General features: G+C 50.8%; 10 protein-coding genes across 10 annotated transcripts; 6 read left to right on the top strand and 4 right to left on the bottom strand.

Annotated features, from left to right (window-relative positions):
• Positions 1-1,006: 1,006 nt before the first annotated feature.
• On the bottom strand, positions 1,007-3,042 carry L3040_006729 (uncharacterized protein; the record flags this gene model as incomplete). Its single annotated transcript, XM_066154226.1, has 7 exons — positions 1,007-1,379; positions 1,434-1,466; positions 1,515-1,695; positions 1,810-1,978; positions 2,428-2,778; positions 2,869-2,873; positions 2,979-3,042. 7 exons carry the CDS (start codon positions 3,040-3,042, stop codon positions 1,007-1,009), a joined length of 1,176 nt encoding a protein of 391 aa, XP_066011202.1.
• Positions 3,043-3,717: 675 nt separating this feature from the next.
• L3040_006728 (uncharacterized protein) lies at positions 3,718-5,305 on the top strand (the record flags this gene model as incomplete). Its single annotated transcript, XM_066154225.1, has 6 exons — positions 3,718-3,730; positions 3,825-4,008; positions 4,092-4,095; positions 4,146-4,245; positions 4,294-4,520; positions 4,583-5,305. The coding sequence occupies 6 exons, from the start codon at positions 3,718-3,720 to the stop codon at positions 5,303-5,305; spliced, it is 1,251 nt and encodes a 416-aa protein (XP_066011201.1).
• Positions 5,306-5,603: 298 nt separating this feature from the next.
• Positions 5,604-7,809, bottom strand: L3040_006727 (uncharacterized protein; the record flags this gene model as incomplete). The annotated part of the gene is made up of 2 exons (XM_007292293.2): positions 5,604-5,684; positions 5,866-7,809. The coding sequence occupies 2 exons, from the start codon at positions 7,807-7,809 to the stop codon at positions 5,604-5,606; spliced, it is 2,025 nt and encodes a 674-aa protein (XP_007292355.2).
• A 195-nt stretch (positions 7,810-8,004) lies between these two features.
• On the top strand, positions 8,005-8,559 carry L3040_006726 (uncharacterized protein; the record flags this gene model as incomplete). The annotated part of the gene is made up of 3 exons (XM_007292292.2): positions 8,005-8,015; positions 8,064-8,369; positions 8,439-8,559. 3 exons carry the CDS (start codon positions 8,005-8,007, stop codon positions 8,557-8,559), a joined length of 438 nt encoding a protein of 145 aa, XP_007292354.1.
• Positions 8,560-8,618: 59 nt separating this feature from the next.
• On the bottom strand, positions 8,619-9,603 carry L3040_006725 (uncharacterized protein; the record flags this gene model as incomplete). Its single annotated transcript, XM_066154224.1, has 4 exons — positions 8,619-9,027; positions 9,081-9,203; positions 9,291-9,433; positions 9,568-9,603. The coding sequence occupies 4 exons, from the start codon at positions 9,601-9,603 to the stop codon at positions 8,619-8,621; spliced, it is 711 nt and encodes a 236-aa protein (XP_066011200.1).
• A 638-nt stretch (positions 9,604-10,241) lies between these two features.
• On the top strand, positions 10,242-11,141 carry L3040_006724 (uncharacterized protein; the record flags this gene model as incomplete). The annotated part of the gene is made up of 1 exon (XM_007292290.2): positions 10,242-11,141. One exon carries the CDS (start codon positions 10,242-10,244, stop codon positions 11,139-11,141), a length of 900 nt encoding a protein of 299 aa, XP_007292352.2.
• A 499-nt stretch (positions 11,142-11,640) lies between these two features.
• Positions 11,641-14,659, bottom strand: L3040_006723 (uncharacterized protein; the record flags this gene model as incomplete). Its single annotated transcript, XM_066154223.1, has 6 exons — positions 11,641-11,703; positions 11,759-12,247; positions 12,293-12,628; positions 12,687-13,811; positions 14,005-14,396; positions 14,467-14,659. The coding sequence occupies 6 exons, from the start codon at positions 14,657-14,659 to the stop codon at positions 11,641-11,643; spliced, it is 2,598 nt and encodes an 865-aa protein (XP_066011199.1).
• A 909-nt stretch (positions 14,660-15,568) lies between these two features.
• Positions 15,569-16,826, top strand: L3040_006722 (uncharacterized protein; the record flags this gene model as incomplete). Its single annotated transcript, XM_066154222.1, has 5 exons — positions 15,569-15,677; positions 15,875-15,912; positions 15,999-16,079; positions 16,208-16,737; positions 16,790-16,826. The coding sequence occupies 5 exons, from the start codon at positions 15,569-15,571 to the stop codon at positions 16,824-16,826; spliced, it is 795 nt and encodes a 264-aa protein (XP_066011198.1).
• A 1,318-nt stretch (positions 16,827-18,144) lies between these two features.
• Positions 18,145-20,040, top strand: L3040_006721 (uncharacterized protein; the record flags this gene model as incomplete). The annotated part of the gene is made up of 2 exons (XM_066154221.1): positions 18,145-18,298; positions 18,356-20,040. 2 exons carry the CDS (start codon positions 18,145-18,147, stop codon positions 20,038-20,040), a joined length of 1,839 nt encoding a protein of 612 aa, XP_066011197.1.
• A 584-nt stretch (positions 20,041-20,624) lies between these two features.
• L3040_006720 (uncharacterized protein) lies at positions 20,625-22,384 on the top strand (the record flags this gene model as incomplete). Its single annotated transcript, XM_007292287.2, has 7 exons — positions 20,625-20,639; positions 20,709-20,781; positions 20,843-20,875; positions 20,967-21,419; positions 21,515-21,564; positions 21,718-21,904; positions 21,957-22,384. 7 exons carry the CDS (start codon positions 20,625-20,627, stop codon positions 22,382-22,384), a joined length of 1,239 nt encoding a protein of 412 aa, XP_007292349.1.
• Between the last annotated feature and the right edge of the window lie 2,158 nt (positions 22,385-24,542).

Here is a 24,542-nt window from a genome sequence, read left to right as displayed (position 1 = left end):
CAGGAAGAAGAAGAGAAATACGCAGCGGGTCTAGCGTTTGACTTCAATAAGCTACCGTACCGTACCGTACGCAAAGCCTGATAGCTAGCTACAGCAGCTAGCTAGCGATTCGACGGCAAGAAATGATCGTCGAAGGTTTTCTCCCATGTCCACGAGTGAGGGTTTGAAGAGACTGTAAGCTATAGCTAGCTACCGAGCTCTATTACCGATAGGTATGAGGAAGCACTAGCTGAATGGCGTCACCACTGGGCTCGGCGGGCCACGGAAAGGCACCAGGACTGCGACACGCTCTCTCTCTTAGCTACGGTACCTACCGGTATTTCTACTACGTGGAGGATCGTACTTAGTCAGCACGCCTGACTAAGCCTGCTGCTCCTGACACGACGTCATGATACAGGTCGGCGCTAATACGTTTTGGCAAAAGCGCGTTTCGACCAAGAGCTTGAGTGTTGAAAGTTGAGAAGCCTGCCTTGGCGTAGAAAAAAAAAAGAGACGAGATTTTTTTTTTTCTTTAGTTGTTTCACTACTTTCATCTGTTTAAAACTGCATTCACGCACTGACTTAGCGATACCTGCTCTTTTAATCGATGTAGTGTTTAGCAATAGCTATTACTAAGAAGAGAGTTGCCGATATCATCGGTAGGTACATTGAAATCGACTTGGCTTGGTTGGGGCCACTTCGCTTACATAAGCATGCCTCGCTTAACGCGGCATACCCTCAAGGGCCTTTGACTTCCTTGTAAATACTATGATATAGCTAGTCTTCGTGACTCCTTCTAATCGTATACAAGGGATCTACTCTTTGGAAACTTAAGGAGCAGACAGAAATCAGATACCATTTTTAACGACAGTTTTGCAATTGCAAGAAGCAAAGTACGCTATACGCTAGGAATGAATGCTCGCTACCGTCGATCCAATAAATACTTTGGAAGAAGGACAAGAAGAAGACGAGACCTAGAATACAGGGCATATTGTAAAGTGAAAGCATGTTAGACTTTTTCCTTCCTTTATCCCACGAGGCCAACGAAATTCTTCGCCCACTCAATCGTCGGTCTCCAACTCTCATCTATGGAATGGAAAAAACGGGAGAGGATAGCTCGGACGAGAAGCTTCCCTCCATTCTTAGTAAACCACCAGTCGTCAAGCAAGTGCAGGATCATCCCGTAATGGATGAAAAGCATGGCGGCCAGCTCATCATCTTGGCCGAGGAGCTCAAATATGACTGGACTGATTCCGAGAGGCCACGAGAGAACAGCACCGACATTTCTGAGGGGTGATATAAGTTTCTCCAGGGATTGACAGGCAGTCATAATCTCGTCTCGATGCGCGACCCTGCTGCTCATCAACCCACCAAGTCTCATGAGAGATTCTAAAATAGGCCTGTCGCCAATTAGCTGCGTAGAAACGAGAAAGCCATCGTTGGGGGTAACCTACGCGCACAAGTGGCGATTTTTAAGAACAAGAGCTCTAGTAAATTATCAATTATGATCAAGAGAAGGGGCTTGAAGTTCTTACTCTTCGAGCGCTAATTCTCCTCCATTTGGTGATTCAGCAACAAGACCACCAAACTCAGCGTACATAGGCAGGAAAAAGTCTTTGAGAACCCCGGTGCTCAACGTAGCCTCAGATTGTTGGAGGATGACGGTAACGCCTTCAAGCAGCTTGCGTATTCCGAGGATATCAGCTATCGGGTCCCCTAAAAAGAGAAAGTCAACAATCTATATGTTCGACGGCCTCGGAGGCAATATTGAGGGCCAGGTGCCCATGAAGCACTTCTAGAGGAAGGCTTATTGCTGTCAGATCAACTCACGAGACGTCTCATTTGCGTCGTCACAGACACCAGGCACCGCAATGCTGAGCATGAAAACAAGGATCGAGCAAATGGCAACAGGCTCGCAGGTTTCGTTATCCATGCTGGAAATGGCTTGGTTCAGCCCGGCAAGGGCCAGGTCCTGATATCTCAACGCGCTCTGTAGCCACTAGATGTTTGCAGAAGTCAGTTCAAGTATCCATAATAAAAAAAAGCAAAAATGCCCCCCCCCCCCCAAAAAAAAAGCAAAAAAAAATTTAAAGTAAAATAAAATTAAATTAAATAAAATTTTAAAAAAAATTAATGCCAAAAAAAATTTATTTACAGAAAGATGTAAAGATGCGAAACACAGCAGCGCGCTCGTAGCGCTCGGCTCAAAACCTAATCGAACAGGTAACTAATTGAACAGATTTTAAGAGGAGGGTGAGGCAGAGGGCGGAATTCCGAGATTGGCGTGCAACCGGCGGACGGTATGGAGAGGCAGCGGGCGTACCGCTAAGCCATCGCCCCTCCGCGTTCACCGGTTGATATAAGAAGTTGTAAAACTCGCTTATATAAAGCAGGTATAGTTCTTCCCGCGGAGAAGCTGGTGGGTGTATATCCTCAATCATCACTTACTTGCTTTTTCGTGCCGACTTCAAGATACACCAAATGCAAGGCTGAGACGGCAAACATGGCATCCAGTAGAAAGGCATTGTCCAAGGCCATTGTCGGGACGTCGAGACGCCAGGCTTGTCGTTGGCGTTCGTTTCCCGGTATGAAGGTGGAGTAAGTCTCGGTTACAAAGTGATGCCATAATTTCAATTCCAATGTCCTCGCTGGCATCGGTCCTGGAGGCCTTTCTCTGTAGGATTCTGAGAGACCTTGATCATGTGATGTTACTCCATTCCCTTCGACCTGAGGCGTTTGGAAATGGCAGCCCAGTTCTCGTTTCGTGCAAGGGCCACACCGCGGCCGTATCTCATCACACTGCAATCGATACGTTAATTAACGTGCTGCTCTGTGGATGGAGGCTGTGGGAATAACGGTGACAGATGGATTGAAAAATTTTCAACTGACCTTCACTATAGGTATAGGACGTCAGATTTTAGCAATTGGAATTATCTGAACAAAGGAAGACTGGAGTCGAAGGATACAAGAAATAGTAGAAGGAGGAGTGGTTGACCTACCATGGCGCCTCTTGCATTGCAGACAGCCGTTGTGGGATTTCCGATGGGATCGTCGAGGAGGCATTGATATTGTTTGTATGGGTCGTCGATTGATTTATCTATAAATAAGTTGCAGCCTTGTGTTGCATAAGAAGTTGAGGGACCAGGCGACACGTCGGCAATGCATCCAGAAGGAAGGATACGGCGATACGACACTGTCCCCGTGACAGATATAGTGGCACGTGACTTGACATCGGATAGAAGTGGCGGAATCAACTAGATCACCTGGGTGGGTTCGGAACAGCACGATCCTCTCGCTGGAATTCTCCTTAACAGAAACCCACGATACGATATGGTCTAGTTCGGATGTCATCATTTATCAACCAGAGCGATGGGTCCTTTTTTGTAAATAGTCTCCCATTCAAAATATAGAGCATGGCTGTTGCATAATAACGGTCTGATCAATCCAGGCCCTTTTGCGCTTCCGGCTACAGACTTACATAGCGTTGGAGCTGTATAGGTATCCTTGACAATGTACATCTTAGTTACCGCTTCGAATGACCTATGAAAGTACTTGCATGTTCTGTTTCTGTTCCTGCCCGGTTCGGCAGCTCGACGTCGGATTAATTACGGACCGGCGGACAGATAATATCTTCGCCCTCCGGCCTGCGCCAACGGCCAATCACAACACTCTACAGTAGCCGCGAGTCCGAGTCCTTGAAAACACCAGACCGGAAAACCACTGCGACCTCCCAGCGCAATGCCAGCACAAGGTCAGTCTTCAAACCCGCCCTTGACACGCTCCCTTATATCCATTGGAGTTGCAAGACTCCCTCTATTCCATGCGCACAGCATGACAGCACGCAGCGGGCTTAACAGATATCCACGCGACGTTTTCAGGCACGGTGCTGACGCATGACCAAGATAACAAGAAAGGCGCCAAGGGCAACCCGTCGTTCCCGGCCTCTGCCGGAGCTAATGCGAAAAAGCGGCATAGGGGCAAGCGCGGGAAGGAAAATGGCCAGAACGGAACAACCAGCCAAATTTACATGTAAGTCTTGGGTATGAGACAAAGGCACGAAAGAAGGCCGATCGGAAGGCCAAGAAAGCCGAGAGAACTAAAAATTCCAAGAGCGCAGTGGGTAATTTATGAGTACTGCTCTAATGATTGTACTGACATTAAGCCAGAATAAGGTTTCGACTAAGCAAGTGGAAATAGAAAAGCTGAAGGAGGTAAAGGCGAAGAAAGCTAGGAAGACCGCCACCGCACCCAAGAACAACCCTCGGGGTATTCCCACAAGATGAGGGGGAAGAGATGAAATATCGGAGGCTATAGGTCGAGAAGAGGTCAAGACGACCAGTTTCGAGGTGACTGTATCTGCTGCGGGCTTAAAGAAACGCAAGGAAGAGCTCCATGCAGGCGAACAAGATCCTATTCAGCAGTCCTACGCATACGACAAGAAGGAGAAAGAAGATGCTAGCAAGAAGGCGGCAAAGAAGCTTGAGGACCACAAGCTGAAGGCGGAAGCCAAGGCTGATAGAGCTGCTGCTAAAGTGGCTAAAGTATGTTTCCGATGCTTAGCTGTGAAATTGTGTTCAAATATACGGACCAACCAACTTTAAAGCGAATGGAGAGAGTGGAACGCAGACAGCAGGTCAACATGGAGGAAAGTTTCATTGTCTTGAAGCCTGTTTACGCTGGTATCAGCAAGAAGAAGGCAAGCTCGAAATCAAAGGTTCCGTTGAAGCTATCACGCCTATCTGCCGATCAAGAATCCGGAGACAAGGAGGGAGAAGAAGGGGACGAGGCTGTCGATGACTCAGAGCCAAGTGCCAGACCAAAATTATCATACTCTGTGGATGGATCGCCTACCGTTGTAACGAACCAAGATGATGAGAACGAGGTCAACGATGAAACCATGGAGCCATCAAAGATCAGCATCAGCTCCGCAACCGCAGTCCCAGTGTCTTCTGCTCCGGCCCTCTCAGCCGCCGTTCGTCCGGAGACAAAATGCACCGCCACCGAATCATTCGACCTCACCACCATAGACCCCACAGAGGACTTCACAGGAATCCCCATCAAGCGATACACCGAGGCCCGAAAGTACTTCGACGAACGCAAGCAACTGGCAGCTGAGATGAAGAAGATTGCCGAGAAACTCAAGAAGCTTTCGGCGAGAGAAGCCTTCATCGAGGCGCGGATCTCAGATATGAGACGTCCTGTCACTGCCACCAACGGCAAACTCTCTTGTAAGCGAGACAAACCCGAGCCCATTCCTCTCAGCCGAGGCGCCCTTTCTAAGTCTACCCTCGCCGCTTCATGGACTCTCAAACGAACGAACGGATAGAAGAACTAACATACTTTCACTCAGGACCAAGTTTGCGAGAAGCACACGGGTGTTTATATCATGTCTAATATTCGCACGCATATCCCTTTCTAGCGTCCTCAAGATCCCGGCAAAAACGTCTCAATGACCGTCATGGGCTGATAGCTGCAGAATCATGCCGATATCTTAGTATTTGTCCACCCTACCCGAAGCTGGGTATTTATTTGCTCGAGTACGGAGAGCGCGCTTTGCTACTGGCAACTATGGGGGGAAAGATGACTAGCACTCGATTGTATGCAAGAAAGGGAAAATGGTTAGCTCACTTGAGACCCGAGAACCAAATCAAGCATTGCATCAACATAGTCCCGGGGCAGTGATCTCGAGTCTTGTTCTCAGGTGTCTATATATCATCAATCATTCATCAACAAGTACAACCGGGTAGCCATGCATCAAAGCCTACTTTCCCTTCCCCCTCCCCCCAGCCCCCCACTCATCCATGGCCCCTTCTCCCCCTGCACTTCCCCCTCTCCAAACATAACCCTCTCCCTACCGCCCCTCGTCCCCCACCAAGCAACACAAACAGCGCTCCTCTCAACATCCATCTCACCCCCTTCCAGCACCTCCCAAAACCGCCTCTTGCACTCCTCCCGCATCGCCGGGTCAGGCACGGCGTTCAGGAGATCTGCTGCGAGCGGCAGCCACGACTCTAGCGCTTCCAGCGTGACGTTCGGGAGTGCGTCTAGGAGCGTGAGCAAGAGGACTGCCTGTTCCGAAAGAGGGGAGGGATGGGCAGTAGCATCAGCTTCGGACCGCACTGCAACGGAGGGGGGTAGTGGTGCTGTAGGCGCGTGAAGCGCGCGGTGGTGCAGGAGCTCGAGCAGGGTCTCTGCCATCAGGGGCTGGGATCTCGAGAGCGGGTTTGGAGGCGTGCATATCTGAATCAGGGCTTTGAACGCGAATCTGAATTGGCGAGGCGAGAGGTTCCGCGGGAAGGAGGTGAAGAGGCTTTCGACGTAGAGGGGGAGCATCTTTGTGGTGAGGGCTTCGTTTTGGAGAGAGGCGAGCACGGCGAGCATGCTGCTGTGGGCGGCTTCGAAGATTTCGAGGAGGTGCGCGTTGGCGGTGGGAGAGAGGTAGGGGGTACAGGGTATCACTATTAGGGTTTCAATGTCCGAGGACTTGAGACAGAGTGTGAAGTGCTCGGCGGTGTTAAGGTAGAAGAGGTCGTGGTTTCGTTGTAAAGGGTGGGATGGGATTTGACCAGCGTGAAGGGGGTATATGGAGCGAAGGAAGGCGAGAGAGGAAGTAGGAAAGCGAGTCAAGATGTCGATCGAGGTCAGGTTAACAAAGGTATAGGCTGAGAAGGCGTTTGAGCCCGCGCGGGATGAGATGAAGTGGAGATTTGAAAGAATTAGAAGTGTCTGAGAGGCAGTTACTGGTGCGAGTTGTGCAGAAGCCAACACGGGATCGATCAAAGTTCGTCCGATTACTGATCTTAAAATGACCACCGTGGCGAACAGAACCGTCTTTAAGATATGCCAGAGCGCCGGGAAGGTGATTCGAAGCGTATCAGAGGTCAAGAACGTCGATTCTTCAGAAGGATCGATTTCAGATAGCTTGTTTCCCTGCCACTTTTGTAAAAGTCCAGTCGTAAATAACAATAGATAGTCTCGAATCTCAACCACCAATTGAGGATTCCGCACATTCTCAACACAATGAGCAACGAGTCTGGACAATGGGCCCATAGAAGCGACGATAGGTTTCGAGGATAGCTTTTGGATCTGTAAAAAAGATGCTGATCTTGCAGGCCAATCGAACATCAGTTCTGAAGCCTGTTCGACATCGTAGTCGATGGCCTGGAGAAAGTATCCCTCCTGGTACCCATCAGCAGAAACCATGGCCTTGATTGTCGGCATAATCAAAATATCATAATTCAGCCCCGTCCTGACTCCGTCGGATAGGAGAGGGAACGCATGATTGAGAGCCAATACCACTGATCCGGACCCCGTGGCACCTGCGCTTGCCGGGCTTTCCAAAGCCAGGTTGACTGCCGTGACCATGGCATTCTCTAGTGTGGTCCGTAGGCTTCGCGATAGTCCTTGTCTCTCTTGCCCTTCCATTCCAATCAACAGCCCACAAAGTACCAATACGTGTTGCCATCTCGGCGTTCGTTCATCCAAGCCTTTGACCACAGCTCGTGCCCAGTCGTCGGTCGCTATTCCGCCTCCCAGACGCGGTTGATACGCATCGTATGGCTTGGAATGGCCCTCGGCCTGATGCTTATGTACAGTGATCGCGGCTGTATTGAATACACTGATGATTCGAAGACTCGTATTTAGTCCATCGACTTGGTTCCATATCGCAGGCGCAGTGAGTAGATGTGAGGTGAGAAGAGTAACGTTCAAAGGGTTGGAGAGAGTCGTTAAAAGGGAGGTTGTGGTGGACAGAATCTTGCTGACTTGTACCGGATCAGAGGGACTCTGATATGCGCGTAGCACAGTTGTGAGAAGACGATCCGCCGGCATGACTGAATGGCTCACATCGATGTGGTTGTTGGTGAGCGATTCGTGATGTCTGGCATTGATCAGTGAGTGGTTGTGACTTTAGAGCCGAGGCATCTTATTTTCAGCCTTGCGCGTCATTTCATGTTCATTATCCGGCAAACAACGTTGCGTGAAGAGGCTGACAACAATCTCCTCCCGAGTAGGGATTAAGAGACGATGGCGATCAAGTAAGTGGTTCAAAGACTCGTCGTAATAGATGTTGATACTTCAGACAGCACTCTTGTCCAGACCACTGCTCCATTAGACTACAAAGTGCCGTCATTCCCGTCTCTCTACTGGCCCTTCAAGGCAGCGCCTGGCGTCGCAAAATACCTCTATCACACTTTCGACATATGGCGATTCACTCTCCTATGGACTCTCATCATCTACGCTGGCTGCCATGTTGTAGTGGTGGTCTATGCCGTCTTGATGCAGCTGGGAAAGGGGAAGAAGGCATGGAAATACGTGTGGACCTTTCCGATCATATATTGTGCTACCGCGGGCGTGGAAGCTCTGCTAGCGGGTAGTCTCGTGGGCTTGATGTACGGATATCTTCTCCTGCTGTGCATTCTCATAAGGGCATTCGGGATGATTAAGCTAACACCTTCAAGTCTTGGAGCTCTCTACAATGCTGGCTACTTTCGGATGTCGACCTGGTTCCCATTCATTTGGGGACTAACAAATGTCCTGGTGTTGATCACATCTTCATTTTCCATCCAAGGAGCTCTATGACCGGCTCAAAGCGAATGCCATATCTTCCGTTCATCAGTACGAGCTGTATCACCCAAGCATCAGTTACGCTCCGCGGCCGCTATTATGGCCTCACTACCCTCAGAGAGAGCAAGGGCGGGATCAGGCTCCTTGGGCTCGATCTTCTTGATGATTCGAGCTGGATTTCCAGCCACGACATGGAAGGCAGGGACATCCTTAGTCACCACACTTCCAGCACCAATCGTGCAACCTCTTCCGATGGTTACATTCGGACATACAGTAACATTGCCACCGAACCAGCAGTCTTCACCAATAGTGATTGGACCTCCGAGTTCTGGGCCGTTGATGCCATTGCGGAGGAAGGGGTCGAGAGGATGCGTGGCGGCGAAGAAGGAGCAGCCAGGTCCTATCAACGTCCGAGAACCGATGGTGATCAGGCAGGTATCGAGAAAGGTGCAATTGAAATTGACGTAGACTCCTCTGCCGAAGCTGGTTCTTTGAGAATTGGATCTGGGAAGGCAGAGGATCAGGGCTGAGCCTACCGGAGATTTGTTCCATAGTCTACTTTGATTGGACCGTCTATGTATGCATCGTCTCGGAAGAGACCTGCCTCTTCTTCTTCAGTGGCACTTGGTGGAGGCAGAGGGGTCTTGTCATCGACAATGCTATCACAACACAAGTCAGAGGGACAGTAAGACGGGCTGCTGTGTGTAAACCCATCATAGTTAACAAGCAAATGGATCCTTACTTACTCTCGCCAGAGTCTCACAAGCTCTCGCCTCGATGCTTCCCCAGCCTGGTTGAACCTGTGACAAGCATGGTGACAACGATTTCTCTTCGCCGTCAATCCTGGAAGGAATGCGTGGTACAGTTCTCCCCGCAACATCCGAGCTTCCTGAGTAAGGATTAACAAACACCCTTTCTTTATAACTTCTTGTCAAGATGAAGCAACAGTGCCTCGGTAGACCGTAGCACAACAGCGGGGAGAACTCCTCTTGGTGTTGAAATGTGTACGTAGATGATGCATACATTTTCGGCTTCGTCTACTTTATGTGAGTCTCCCATGATTGCAGCTGTTGTGCGCCTAAAGAGGGATGCAATTGAGACAGCAGAATTGTAGGATTTATATTATAACGGGCCAGGTTTCGCAAAAGCTGGGTGGTACCAAGATGTTCTCGGTTGAGAACTAAGCAAGCTTCGATTTGAAGCAAGATCATCATTCTCTTGCTTAGCTAACAAACTTTAAAGTAAAACTCAACAACTTGTGGCCAACCGACTATCGAAAAATACTGCATTTGAAAACTAGCATTCAGAAATCGGTTTCGCTAAAACCGAGATACCCGCGCTGGACCGGGACCAAACCACCCCTAAGACTACGGTAGCCGATCGATACCAACGTGTTGCTGGGACAAGGCTCTCGCTCAACCTTCCCGCTCTCGGCTACTCGAGTAGTTTGCGACAGACCCGGCGTTTACCCGACCCCACTTCGGCATTTCCTAAGCCTCCCTCCCTCAGCCTCGTCCGCAAACATCTAAACAAGCACCGGCGACAACAAAGAATATCAACACGCCTCTTTATCTCTTTCATCGCGCCTCGGAATAAAAGAGTGCATCTCGAACCTTACCGCTATGGGTGCTCTTGAATAGGTCTCCCGCCTTTTATCTCTATAGCCCACCTCCAACCCAGCTCCCAACCAGGAAATCATGGCAGCATCCTCCTCCTCAACCAAGAATGGCTCTGCATCTGCCTCGACCAGCGGCATCTTCAATGAAGCACACTCATTGATCTCCCGCGGTGGCCTCGGCAGTGCCTCTCTAAACGCCCCACACCTGCCTCGTCCCTCACCCGCGATCCAACCGCAAGAGCTCAATGCCGCCCTCGACAACTACGAAGCGCAGTTCCTCCCCCACGGTCCCAAGTCCCTCTCCGGCATCGCCCTGCGCTCCTTTCTCCTTGGAATCGCCCTCTCCTCCACTCTCCTCCTGACGACGTCCCTCCTCTTCTCGATCGGCACCCCCCTCTGGCGCGCACCCTTCTTCCTCGCCGCGCTCAGCGTCTTCCACTTCCTCGAGTTCTACACCACCAGCTACGCCAACACGTCCGCCGCCAAGATCTCCAGCTTCCTCTTCTCGAGCAACGGCTCCGCCTACACCGTCGCGCACACGGCCTCCCTCCTCGAGACCCTGCTCGCCCACACCTTCCTGCCGGGACCCCTCCTGCCACGCTGGGCACACTACGGGGCCCTCTGTGCCGGTCTCGCCTGCCTCCTCGTCGGGCAGGCCGTCCGCGCCATCGCCATGCTACACGCCGGCCCCAACTTCTCGCACGTGGTGCGCCACACGAAGTCCACGTCCCACGAGCTGGTCACCACGGGCATCTACGCCTATCTCCGACATCCGAGTTACTTCGGGTTCTTCTGGTGGGGCATTGGCACCCAGCTGGTATGCGGGAACACGGTGTGTCTGGTGGCGTACACAGTCGTACTGTGGAAGTTCTTCAGCAGTCGAATCAGTGGAGAGGAGGAGCTGCTGGTAGGCTTCTTTGGAGCGGAATACGTGGGTTACAAGGCGAGGACTAGGGTCGGCATTCCCTTTATCAAGTAGGGGCTGCTACACTTAGGAGATTTAGCTGGTGTCCGTGGAGTATTGGGGCAAAGGGGAACGTCAGGGGCTGGGTGGGCAGGCATATGGATTCGCGTCTGAAAGATGGGGATGGCTCGGCGAAAGATATGTATGTGTGATATGGGAGTCCGATCTGACTGGGATGTGTTTTTCTCTACATCTGCTCAACATTTGATAGTTTCCAATTCGTATATGATAAACACGAGAGAGAGCACATAGATACGGAGGACAAAAGAACCAAAACGTTCTATACAAGTATAACCTCCCCAGAGCTCGGTAATGCTTACTAGCCTAATAACATCAACGCCATTGCCATGCATCGCCCGGACCATGCTACAGAGGGGTATGAATATCCCGAAAAAAAAAAAAAAAAAAAAAAAAAAAAAAAAAAAAAAAAAAACAGAAATCGATGCCCATATGCTCGCATGCAAGAACGAGTTACTCTCTTCCCTATGCCAGCAATTAAATGATTATTCAAACCTCACTGATGCCCATCACGCTCTTCCAACTCCTTCATGTACTTTACAAATGTCTTCTTATGCGTCTGTTGCAATTTAGCCGAGCTCTTGATTCAGGGGTGATAAGCGAGGGGGACTCACCATGCCAGCATATTTACCGTCTCTTGTCACACACACATATCGCAGCCCCAACTTGACAAAACACTCGTATACTAAGTCCATGGGGCTCCGGATGTCAAGCGCCAAGGGCGCAGGGTCAATATACGACGTGAAGTCCGTCGGATCGACGTCCATCTCGTCATCAGAATCAAAGGCTGGCACCTTGGCCATCAAACACATGCTCTCGGCCTCATCTTCCAGATTATCGAGTGCGTACCCGAGATCTGGAGCTGGGATGAGACCGACGAGGACCTCGTCCTTAATGATGGGAAGGCCGCCGTCAACTTCACCGGCTTGGTGTAGGAGCTCGAGCTTGCGGCGGAGACTACTGGCGGATACGGTGGGCTGGCTGGTGATGTCGATGATTCTCTCGCGACGAACACGTGGGAGAATGTCGGCGAGGTCAGAAGTGAAGATGGGCTTGTGCTTATTATTGAGAAATGGATACGAGTTGAGGTTTGTCAGAAGATCCTACAGGTGTTAGCGATCGGCTATTTAGCATGTAGTGATGCCTACGTAGATACTCAATGGTTCCATCCAATCTGCCGTCCACTTTGCGACCAGAATCGCCAGTGAGAATGGTAAGACGTAATCAAGACTGCCGGTCAATTCAAACAGGATAACTGCCAGAGTGACCGATAGGCGAGTAACGCCACACATTGTTGATCCGGCTGCAATGAGTGCATAAACACCCGGCGTAATGCAAGAAGTACCAGTTACATGTGCTGCGCAGTTTCCAAAGATGGGAGATGTCGGGTATCGAAGAACGACCCACTGGATGAGATGTCCAATGAGACGTCCGCCTAGACCGCCTACGACCATAGATGGGACGTAAATACCCGCTGGCACTTTCTATGTGGCCAATTAGCCATTGAGGAACCGAAATCTCAGCCTGCTTACAGAGACTTACAATTCCAAAAGTTATGATAGTAAGGACTCCTTTGATAAAGAACGCAATAGCTAAGTTCGAGACGATTGGAAATATCTCATCCATATCCTCCGGGCATAGGCCCAGATCGTCAGATTTGCCGGGATTACACGGGCTTGCCAGGTTGAATAACAGCTTGGCGACAGGAACCTTTGTGTAAGGGTTCCAGTAGCTGACAAGACCAGTGATTAAAGAAACCAACATGACTTCGACAAGTGGCCACTCTTTGACAATGTATACTTTTCTGAAGGACTTGGCCCATGATCGAGACGCTTTGATGAACATAGCCCCGGTCGCGCCGCCGAGAAGACCGACAGTGATAAACCCAGCAATTTCAAAGAACTCCCAGTCTGTCAGATAACGAACCTCGAACATGACAACCTTGTTGGTGCCGTATGGGTTCAGGAATTTAAGAGTCAATGCAGCAGTGATGCAGCAGAAGAAAGTACGAAACAGTGTCTTGGCCGGAAAGAAGTATGCAACTTCCTCCAGGCAAAAGAGAACACCGCCGATAGGCGCTCCAAAAGCTACCGCAACACCTGCTGCGGCGGCTGCTGAAAGTACCTCTCTGCGTTTCCCGTCATTACTATCGTACTTGGAGAACAGACGACACGCAATGTTACCAACGCAGGTGGCAATGTGAACGAACGGCCCTTCTTTCCCTAAACTGAGACCAGATGCAACACTTAGAATCAGAGCAAGAGTCTTGATGAAGAGCGTTTTGACACCCAGAAATCCGTGAAGAACGAAGCCGCTCAAAATGACCCGAACTTCGGCAACCCCAGAGCCAGCAGCTGAATAATACACCATAGGCGGAGCCACCGCTTGATCCGGAGCAAGATTTGGATTGGTTGTTCCATCCTGTTGGGGAAGATCATCTGGTCGACGAGACGTGGCGGCAAGGTTCTCATCCAATGTCGAAATATGATAGGTGGAGGGGATGATGGTTTTTGTGGTGAGAGTCATCAGACAGGAAATAGCGGAGAATGCCACGACCAGAATGACGAAGATGCCAAATTCGACAAATTCCTTGCTGACGCCTGGGATTGTTACGAAAGTTGACCAGGACTTCCAAGCATCACAGCGTGCGCCTTCGGGGCAACAACGCTAGAAAAAGAAGTCAGCTGCAGATACCAAGACTACATCTCGGTGCAACTGCAAGTACAGTCTCGGGGTGGACATATATTTCTTTCTAAACCGGCTAGGTTACGACAAGAGTCGGGTAGATGAGTATAGATTTGACTTGCTTGCACCAAAGTCACATTGAGCGAAAGAAAGAGCATGTATGCCCGGGACTTACCTTTTCGCTAAGCAGGAACCCATCTGAACAGTAGCCATCCTTCCAGTCGTAGACCGGGGCCTCGGATACGTCCACAACATATGCAATCACTGCCGTAAGGAACCCGACTACCGCACTCAAGATCCAGCCCTGAGCTCCATCGAAGAAGCATTGTATCCTCCCTCTCAAATCTTTCCGGCTTCTCAGAGCCTTGACTCGGTAGGCATCTGCTATACTATCGTGGACCCAGTCTGTCGAGGTGAATTGGTCGTACCAGACTCGCTCGTCGGGATAGAGCGACTGTTTGGACTCTCGCATCGAGCCCTTGTGGTTTCTGTCCGTTGTCAAGGCATTAGCTAGACGGGTGCTCCAAGAGCTCCGACGGCTGTGATGTCGTGAAGGTCGTAGACTCCCTAGATAAGAATTATCAGTTTAGGTAGTTGAAGATATAATGCACCAACGTTGGGGGAGAAGCTGTCCTACCGTTGCGGCTTTGGTGTGATCTCCCGATTCCTGCGTCGGACTGTATTCGGATTCTCGACGGGCCTGAGTTAAGCAAGAGGGGGGATGTTTCGTCCATCGACAAAGTGCTCCGCGTTCTGCCCAAGTCGACCCGCCGGGTAGTTGGCGAGGGCGGCGAGGAGGAGTTGGCCGAGTCGGGCAAATCTCGAGCCATGATCAAGTTGTCTGTCTGGGAGAGCACTCGGGATCTGGTACTGGTGCTGCTGCTGGTGCTGCTGCTAGTTAAGCATTTCTGAAGCATGAACTACATGCTGTGTGATGTTGGATAGAGCCGCGCGCAGTGGACGCAAGGAACAAGTTGAGGAATAAAGTGTGGTGGTGAAGAGTGAGGCGGAGATGGAGGGGGCCAGAGGCAGTGGGAGTGGGAGTGGACGAGGCAGGGACGATAGCCACAGTGAGAGTGGCAGAACGCACAGTATGAGCGGCAGAAGCAAGAAACGGTGGATGTACAGGTAGAAGTGTTGTAAGTATATGTATATACCGTAGGTAACAGGTGGAGGTCGTTGGAGAAGGATAATCAAGCTCTTTGGGCCGACCGTGCTTGTAAGGCCAAGATGCAGCGGCCATGTACGTAGTATGCTATGCTATGCAGCCCACCCGCCATATGCATACCTACCTAGACGGGCTACCTAGCTGCGTGGCCAGCCATGTGACGGTGTAGCATCAGGTCTGTATCACGGGGGGGGGGCGCCGTCTTTCTTGGCTCCAGGATTGAGGCGTTTGGTCTTGTCGTATATGTCACTTGTGTCGAATCATGATCAAGGATAATTACAGTAACAAAGTAAGTAAACAATGGACTGATGCTGTACACAGTACCTAGACGGTGTGTACAAAAACATTCAGGTACCATTTCTTTTAGATTGCCTGCCGTATATAAGATATATTGTATAACCATATATACCGGTACCTAGGGAAGTAACAATCAGTCACCAACCCCACGCCGTCAACCTTGGGTACCACAGCTCCCCTCGTACAACAGCAACAGCAACAGCAACAGCAACAGCAACAGCAACAGCAACAGCAACAGCAACAGCAACAGCAACAGCAACAGCAACAGCAACACATGGCAACTGCAAAGAGATACCCGCAGTTGATACTGCTCGGCGATTCAATCCTCCAAAACACGTTGCTGGTGCGTGACGGCTTCAGTTTCCAAGCCGGTCTAGCTGAACGTGAGTACAGACTGAGTGACTGAGTGACTGAGTGACTGACTGGCGGTATCATGATCATGGGACTGGGACTCACACGCAAGCTCAACTCAACTCTCTCCATGTCACGTTCCCTCTCCCATTGTCTTCGTCCCCCCCCTCCCCTCCCCACCCCATCATATGAGATACAAGCTGACCTTACCATCCTCCCCCGTACCTAGACTGCCTCCGTAGATTAGACATCATCAACCGGGGCTTTGTATGTGGCTTATCTACCATCTACCATCTACCATCTACCATCCACTATCATATCCCGTGCATGGAGACTGACGGCCCTCGATCCAGAGTGGTTACAGCACTGCAAACATTTCAGTCATCCTACCTGATATTATTCCATCTCCCTCCGCTGCCAAGGTTGACTACCTAGTGAGTATCCAACCTAGACGCAGCGGTTTGAATTATTTTGATCATGAAACATCCTACCCAAGAGTGCCCCCTACACCTCATGACATCTTTCTTGGTCCACCTCATCTAACTAGGTATGACATCTTCAGATCATCCTCTTGGGCTCAAACGACGCCTGTTTACCGGATAGTCCATCGGGCCAGCATGTCTCCCTCGAGAAATACCGTGAAAATCTGACGGCCATCCTCACTCATCCATCGGTCACGGCTCACGACCCCAAGATCCTTCTGGTTACGCCTCCGCCAGTCCATGAAGTCCATCTGCAGGAAGGCGACCTAGCAAGAGGCTATGCTGCTCTGACCCGGCACCAGGCCGTCACGGCAAAATATGCCGATGTTGTCCGGGATATTGCCATCCAATTCAAAAACAATAATGTTGACCTTGTTGATCTTTGGACTACCTTGACGCAGGAAGCTGCCCGGCTGACTCCAGGTTATGTTAATGATGGCAAACTGATCGGAACACTGGAGACGGGCGAAAATCCCGGCTTGAGAGCTCTGTTAGTCGATGGGCTGCATCTCACAGGTGCTGGGTACAGCGTGTTCCTTAATGAAGTTGTGCCATTCATTGGACCTGAATGGGCTCAAGAACCAGAGACCAATCCAAAGTGGATTTTCCCGTAAGTGCTCTAGATCCAGCCTCTTCCGGAGAATGGCTATTGACCGTTATAGGCACTGGTCTGTTGCTTCGCGGAATGACAAGCCCTAGATTTTTAGAGGCGTGGCAGGATGTGATAAACACACATACCCACTCACGTGTATACGGATACCTAGTTGTAGTGGTTATTGTGCATCAATCGATGAAACGAAGTGGGTTCAGGGGAGAGTGAGTCGGCGGCAAGTCGGCAAGTCAGCGGCTGGCTTATTACATAGACCACAATTGTTATCCTCAAAAATACCGAAACCAAGGTTGTAATATTGATTCTTCAAAGGAAGACCTTCACAAGCCAAAATCTTATCGTCTGTTGTTTGAATGCTGTGGTACCTGAACTCTTGTTCTGGTAGGCTTATTATCTCCATCTTAAGCTGCATCGGCATCCCTGCATGGCGGGCAGTGGCCTCAGTGCAGGCTAGCATATCAACATCAAGCCCGATTCGACTGGACCAGTTCATTTAATTGGAACTGCAACCACAACATCAAGAACGAACAATCCACTGCTTAATCACTCAGTCTCACGTTTTATTTGACACTCAGACCAATTATCTAGAGAACCTCCGTCAACGCACCTCTGCTTCTGCAACCTTCCACTAGACAGTCGTAGCGTCTATACACCCACCCACCACCCGTCTCTCATCTTGTAACGTCGACACTCAGGAACCCCCCCACGAGTCTTTTGTTCTCCCGCTTTGGCGCCGATTCCCTTTCCCAGATAATCCATATCACCAAACTTCGTTGCTGTATCGGCCGCAGACGGCCTTGCGGATCTCCAGGCGCCTCCCCAATTCTCTCCTTACGCAGGCAATACCTCCACGGTCTAGCTCGAGAGGCTCCGACTCGTTCCCCCCGCAGATCGACCAGCTTCCTCAGCCACAGGTCACGATTCTAAGCTCTACGGTTGTGAACCAGCGTGGTGACCAAGACCGACGGTCGCAGGTCGATGCGGTGGAGGAGGCGGATTTCGCGAATCTCCTCTGCAAACGAGGGCTCGAGGGACGATATTGCCAGGACCACATACGGAAAGTGACTTGGCCACTCCGCAGCCTCTCACTTGAGCCGTTTGTGGGAGCGAACTGCTGCCTGCATTGCATTGAATACGAGGCAGACCGACCGCTCATCCAATCCGGGAATACAGTACCACATCCACGACCAGCTTGCGTTGTGCAACGAGTAGACTCCAAGGCTGGCTGGCCATAGCTACTTTGAGAAATATTCCATCAAAGCCGACAGAGTTCAGGGCAGCTCGCAACGAAGTTTCGGTGGCAGCTTCATTTGCCTGGCACCGCGACTACTCCATCTGGCATACAAACGGAGGTTGGGGATGGATCCGCAGTTTGTTGCTACTCGAGAAGAACTATACCATGTACAGATGGAAATCAAGCATGTCCAAACTGTGCAGACCAGCCACGCCGACCGCCTCTCGAGACTGGAAAGACGACAAGCGGACGATGCTGCCCTGAAGTCTGTTTGGGGCCCCAGCTCGCCATTCCCGGGTGGCATTCTGAGTGGCACTCCCCAGCAAGGTTAGTCAGTCACTTTGGAATCATTAGTCCTGGCATAGCTAAACGTATGGTCTCTAGGCCCGGTTCTCAATTCTTCGGCTGACGTTTTTGACGATTTTGACGATGAACAAGGGCAAAACCTGCTTGGTAGTCTGCAATTGGAGCCCGATGAGGAACCCGTCAGGCGCGGTACTTCTCGAGCTAACAGTGTACGATTCGATGTCAGCGCTCTACAAGGGTCGAACTGGGCAGCAGGCCCTCGGAATTTAGGAGAGTTTGCACCCACCCGACCCAATAGCGCATTCAGCAGTCATCCTATGACAGAGCGTACCCTTTCACACAAGTCGGATGGTAGACACAGTTCGGCCGGTCACTCTGTGCACTCCATGCATTCAGCCCCATCCGGGCGAACAAGTAGCCTAGGACTAGATACCAATTTCTTGATCGGGGGTCAAGATGACGATGAGTCGCCTCTCGACATCCCTGATCCTCCACCCGGATTGTTCATTTTGGGATCAGTTCCTTCTATCATCCGATGTTGGCTAACGACTAACTTCTCTCACAATGCACTTCTCTATGCTGCAGTGTGTACCGGTTCTCAAAGATCGACCCTCGACTACAGTCTTGTGAAAGAGCTTGGATTGGCCGACCAGGTGCACAGAGACTCCACGAGCCGTAACGTAATCAAGCTCCCTTTGTACCTGCCCGAGGCTGTCATCACACAGCCAGTATCAAGATCAAACAGCCCAGCTCCCTGCCTGCCTGCCCTGACCACCGACTTTGAGATTATTGGAATGACCCAGCGCGGCAACTCTGATCGGAAGAAGATCCGCGTGTTCCTTGGCAGCGATACCCTCCGTGCCCATAATGCAGACATCTTGCTCTCTCAAAACCTTATGGTTCTCTACGGCGATGATCGAAACAAGCTTTCGGTACCATTTGTTAGACCTGAGGACGAGAACATGTTCAAGAATCTACAGACTACGAATGTCCTTGCAGAGAGGAATGAGTTGAAGGCGACTGCTCCCGCATTCACGCCTACGGAATCTAAAGCCAAGGTTGAGCCGACACCCGACGCTGTCAACTTTGCTCTGACAAGTGGCACGGCAAAGGTCGGGGACACCAATCCTGATAAGCATCAGCTTCCCACAGCTGTAGAACCCCAGTCGCCATACACTCCTGCCTTCGCCTCTCAGGTCAACGATCGTGAGCGAGCTTCCAGCGTAAAGTCAGGGAACGGCGTTGTCAACGGCAGCGCCACTGACTCTGAGCGACAACACATAGGTGACACATCTGCCACCGAGCCCGAGGCATCAGACACCCACACTCCGGAACCCAACCGCCGTGAGTCCTCTGGTGGAATATGGGGTTCCTGGCGCCAAGCCGGCTCCATAAACGGCAGCGAGACCGAGTCAACGAGCGGCTACCAGCGCGCCACCCGAGGGGGCCGGAGCATGAAAGTCCTCAAGCCATCCTCGAAGCCCGCCATCCCAGCACCGACCCGCTCGTCGTCATCAGCCCGCACCGACCCGCCTCGCGCTTCCGGAGAAGCCAGACGCAAGAGCCAGGCTACGGGAACCGAGAACGTATCGTTGCGGTGGGAAACGAAGAGGACCGGCTCGGAGGAGCAGAGACCGCCGCACTCACATCCGCGCGTAGCGAGCATTACGACGATGCCGAGGAGTTCGAACCCGATCGGTGGCGCGTCGGCTTTCGTGTGGATGAATCCTGGGAAGCCGAAAGCGTCTGCAACGGCGGAGTGAATAAATAGGAGGGAGCTCGCTGACTGACTTCTTTCAAGTTACAAACACAAGATAGATAGATATAAATGGGGACGCGGCTCAGGCTGTGGGTCGGCTGCAGGGAGGTTTTTGACACCCGAGAGGCGAGGAAGCCCTGGTCTGATTTGATCAGACCTGGCGTGAGCGAAATTTAGTACCAAAGTCCAATTTTCTGTCATTTTCTTTCTTTCTTCCTGTGATGATTGCCATCGGGATGAGCAGATAGGTATTGTTCTCCAAATTCTTGACCATGATATAGGGGGAAGGCCTGGTGAGCCAGAAACCCTGGATGAGGGGTAAAGTAAACATTGGCCGATAAGAGCCGTATCGCGAGCCCGGACCCGGAAAAACGAGATGAAAAAAAAGTTTTTGAGCACGGGCTTTTTCGAAAAACAACAAACAAGCAAACAACCCCTCGATCCAGCAATTTCTACCAATTCACCTCTCCCATTCCACTCTGACCATATCATCTCTTCACATTTTTTCCTCTCCCACCACCTGTTCAAGAAACACCACAACCCTACAGACAACTCTCAACGCATCTCCATACCCATACAACTTAAAACATGGCTAAGGATAAGGTAGGTGCTCGCTCTGCTACCGCTACGGCGAGTCACCCCTCCTGTTTGTGTTGACGGAGGATACAATAGGTCTGCCTCGCATACTCCGGTGGTCTCGATACCTCCTGCATTCTTCGATGGCTGATTGAAGCCGGCTACGATGGTATGACACATCATCCCTCTCAATTCCTCAAGATTCCCCAGCTAACTGAGTCGCGTCGCAGTCGTCTGCTTCATGGCCGATGTCGGTCAAGAAGGTAAACAGAATCTCCTATGACCCCAGAAGCTAGATCGAGAAGAGAATAGGAATAAAAAATAATATAGTAGACTGACGAAGGGGCCATACAGAGGATTTCGAAGCCGCCAAAGCCAAGGCCTTGAAGATTGGAGCCGTCGCCTGCTACATCGAGGACCTGCGCAAGGAGTTCATCGAGGAGCTCTGCTTCCCGGCCGTACAGTGCAATGCCATCTACGAGAACGTCTACCTGCTCGGCACCTCGCTCGCCCGCCCCGTCATCGCCCGCGCCCAGATCGCCGTCGCGCAGAAGGAAAAGTGCTTCGCCGTATCCCACGGCTGCACGGGCAAGGGCAATGACCAGGTCCGCTTCGAGCTGGCCTTCTACGCCCTGCAGCCTAAGATCAAGGTCATTGCGCCGTGGCGGATGCCCGAGTTCTATGAGCGTTTCCCGGGCCGAGATGCGTTGTTGGATTATGCGGCTGCGACGGGCATCCCGGTTAGCAGTACGAAGAGCAAGCCGTGGTCGATGGATGAGAACTTGGCTCATTGCTCTTACGAAGCTGGTACGTCCCTCTCTCACGCTTCGGCAAGCCTTTTGCAAAGGAGACGCAAATCCGGTGACAATCGAAGAAGCTGAATGCTAACATTTGAATCTCAGGTATCCTTGAGGACCCCGATACTACTGCCCCAGCCGATATGTGGAAGCTTGTAAGCCACCCTTTTCATGACGAAATATTTTAAACTTGACTTCATCCGAAACGAAGCGCACGCAAACATAATTTTTGTATTTCTTTGTGCCTGCTGGGAAAACTTTGCTGGCATTAGACTTGTTGCAGGATCTCGCTAATCTAGTGCATGCAGACCATCGACCCATTGGACGCCCCAGACAAGCCAGAGGACTTCACCCTCTTCTTCGCCAAGGGTCTCCCAGTCAAGTTGATCACCAATGGTAAGACCGTCACCGACCCGCTTGAGCTCTTCTTGGAGGTCAACGCCATCGCTCGCCGCCATGGTGTTGGACGTATCGATATCGTCGAGAACCGATTCAGTAAGCTCCTGCACCTCAATTGTCCCAGCTACCTTGCCTAACGCAATTACAGTTGGCCTCAAGTCCCGTGGATGCTATGAGACTCCGGGCCTTACCTGCCTTCGCGGCGCCCACATCGATCTCGAAGGTCTCGTCCTCGACCGTGAGGTTCGCGCTCTCCGTGACCAATTCCTCACCTTCAACTATGCCAAGATTCTCTACAACGGCCTCTACTTCTCTCCCGAGCGTGAGTTCCTCGAGCAATCCATCGTTGCCTCCCAAAAGGACGTTAACGGCCAAGTTCGCTGCCGCGTCTACAAGGGCTCCTTCACCGTCCTGGGCCGCAGCTCCGAGACGTCCAAGCTCTATGACGCCTCAGAGAGCTCTATGGATGAGATCGGTGACTTCGCCCCTTCGGAGACTGGTGGATTCATCACTGTTCAGGCTATCCGTCTGAAGAAGTATGGTCAGGCCAAGGCGGATGCTGGTGAGCGTCTCTGATTTCAACCGTTTCTTGTGGTCCGATCAATTTCGCACCTTTTTCACTATCGCGATGGAAACCCTTGGGACCATCTGCCTAATTACCATTTTTCGCCAAGGTCTCGGAAAAGCGTTACAGGTTTACTAGTGGCATGTGCAATAGAAGTTCTTCTCGACGATAATTAAATTCTCAACCGTGAAACTGCCGCTGTATACATCTGTTGCTCTCTGAATCGGCTCTATTACAGTACCATAGCGGAGTCGAAGTAAAGCGATAAGGCTAGTTTAGCTAGGTAAGTATCATGGTTTTAGAAAGGGAGATTACTATAGCAAGCTCGGTAGCCACCCACTCCAAGCAAGTAAGTATAGCCATTTTTGTTTCCTTAAATAGGGTGGGGAATAGTAATCGTAGTGGTAGTGGTAGTAGGAACTTGGATCTCGAGAGGGATTTACAATGGACTGGACTGATATGATATGAGCATGGTCATGGACATGGACCTGTAAAAAAAAAAAAAAAAAAAAAAAAAAAAAAAAAAAAAATTCCTCTTTGCAAGCTTTGCCAGATCGTATGATTTTGATCATGACTTGATTGATTTCTTCGGCAACCCCTGTACTGTATGTAACGTTACAGTTACTCCCGAATAGGAAGGTCCACGGGGAGGACCTTGCGACGTGCAACCCAGATTCGAGATTCGCAAAGTAGGATAGAAAGCTATGCGGTATCTCCTTCCTCTCCATTTTATTTTTTTTTTTTTTTTTTTTTTTTTTTTTTTTTTTCGGCTGACGAAATTTAGTCTTCGGCGCATGCGTGCATGACTTTTCGGGATTTTGGTGGTTTATGTTTCGTATTGTGTATTGTGTGCTTTTCAAAATGAAGAGCTCTCTTGGACTGAGGAGGATGCGAAATAGATTGCTTCATGTTGTTTCGAAAACGAAGTTCTGCTCGGAATACTGTTTGAGCTTCCCCCGACGGTTTTTCTCGGCCAGGGGAGGTTATTTCAAAGGCTTTGAAAGGGTCAAGTCCTGCTGTCTTTCTTGGCTCGCTGTTTATCAGTGAAGATACTAGTTGGGCCTTGCTCCCACACAAATATCCCCAGTATATCCCGTCAATGTTTGATTGTTCCATGGTACTGTCACTCGGGCTCTTAGATTCGCGCGTTTCTTCCAAAGTATATATATATATATATGGTTGACAACTTCACGCTTATTGGACATCCATCGCCCACTTCTCAAGTATCGTCACTTCACCAGAAAACCACCGTCATCGCCCACCATAGCACACTAAACGGTCCTATACTATAAGCGTCACTCTGCAAAGATGTCTTCCACGAATTCGAAAACACAGGACTTCAACTCGCAGGCCGAGATCCGCGTGCCGCAGGAGCCATTCAGTACCGTCGCACTCTTCCCCCAGCTTCCAAGGGAGATCCGGTTCCAAATCTGATAACTGTCCTCATTCACACCTCGCCTCGCCGAGTCCTCCCTCCTCTGTGGTGCTCAGTGGTGCTGGGAAACCAACCTCGGGTGTAGATGGAAAGATGCTAGAAGGCTCCTCTACGTACGTCTCGAGAGAGAGAAGCACAGCAAATCTACCACGCGAGAACGACATACACACCTCTGCTTTCTACCAACGCGGGGGGAAAGAATCCCTCTTAGGTCCCGTGTTTCGGAAACCTGCCAAAATAGACCCCGGCAACGCTTTGCTTCGAAGCCGGTATCAAGTCGTCCCTGAGGGGGTTGCTCTCCGAGCAGTAACCCCCAGGACGTGAGCAAGGGCACAGAGGATAGACGTTCTGTGCCACTCACACTCGGCGCGAGACGGGAGTATTCGGCCTCTCGAGCGGTACTGGTACAGTCTCTGATCGACGGGACTTTGGCCATGTCCGCGAGGTGGACTTTCGGGGAGAGCTTGTCTGATTCTGATCGTGAGTTGTATTTCTCGAGCAGCCTGAGGTTTGATCGATGAGTAGACGTGAGTGAAGCGTGCTAATTCTCCTTGATTTTGAAAATGTGTAAAATAACAAAAAGTTCCCGCCATCCGCGTGTTGTTCGAATAGGTGGGTGGCTGGGATCAGATCATTCACGGAGTTACGTAGGTCGGTAGGTAGACCCGATTGTGGAAAAAAATAATAAAAATTGAGTGCTAGGGTTGTAGGTAAATAAGAGGGATGCCTTGCCC

This window comes from Drepanopeziza brunnea (assembly GCF_022702325.1).
Source record: "Drepanopeziza brunnea f. sp. 'multigermtubi' strain 214-2 chromosome Unknown ctg11, whole genome shotgun sequence".
Classification (NCBI taxonomy): domain Eukaryota; kingdom Fungi; phylum Ascomycota; class Leotiomycetes; order Helotiales; family Drepanopezizaceae; genus Drepanopeziza; species Drepanopeziza brunnea.
The sequence above is the reverse complement of the archived record's forward strand: the minus strand, read 5'-3'. Positions and strand labels throughout refer to the sequence as shown.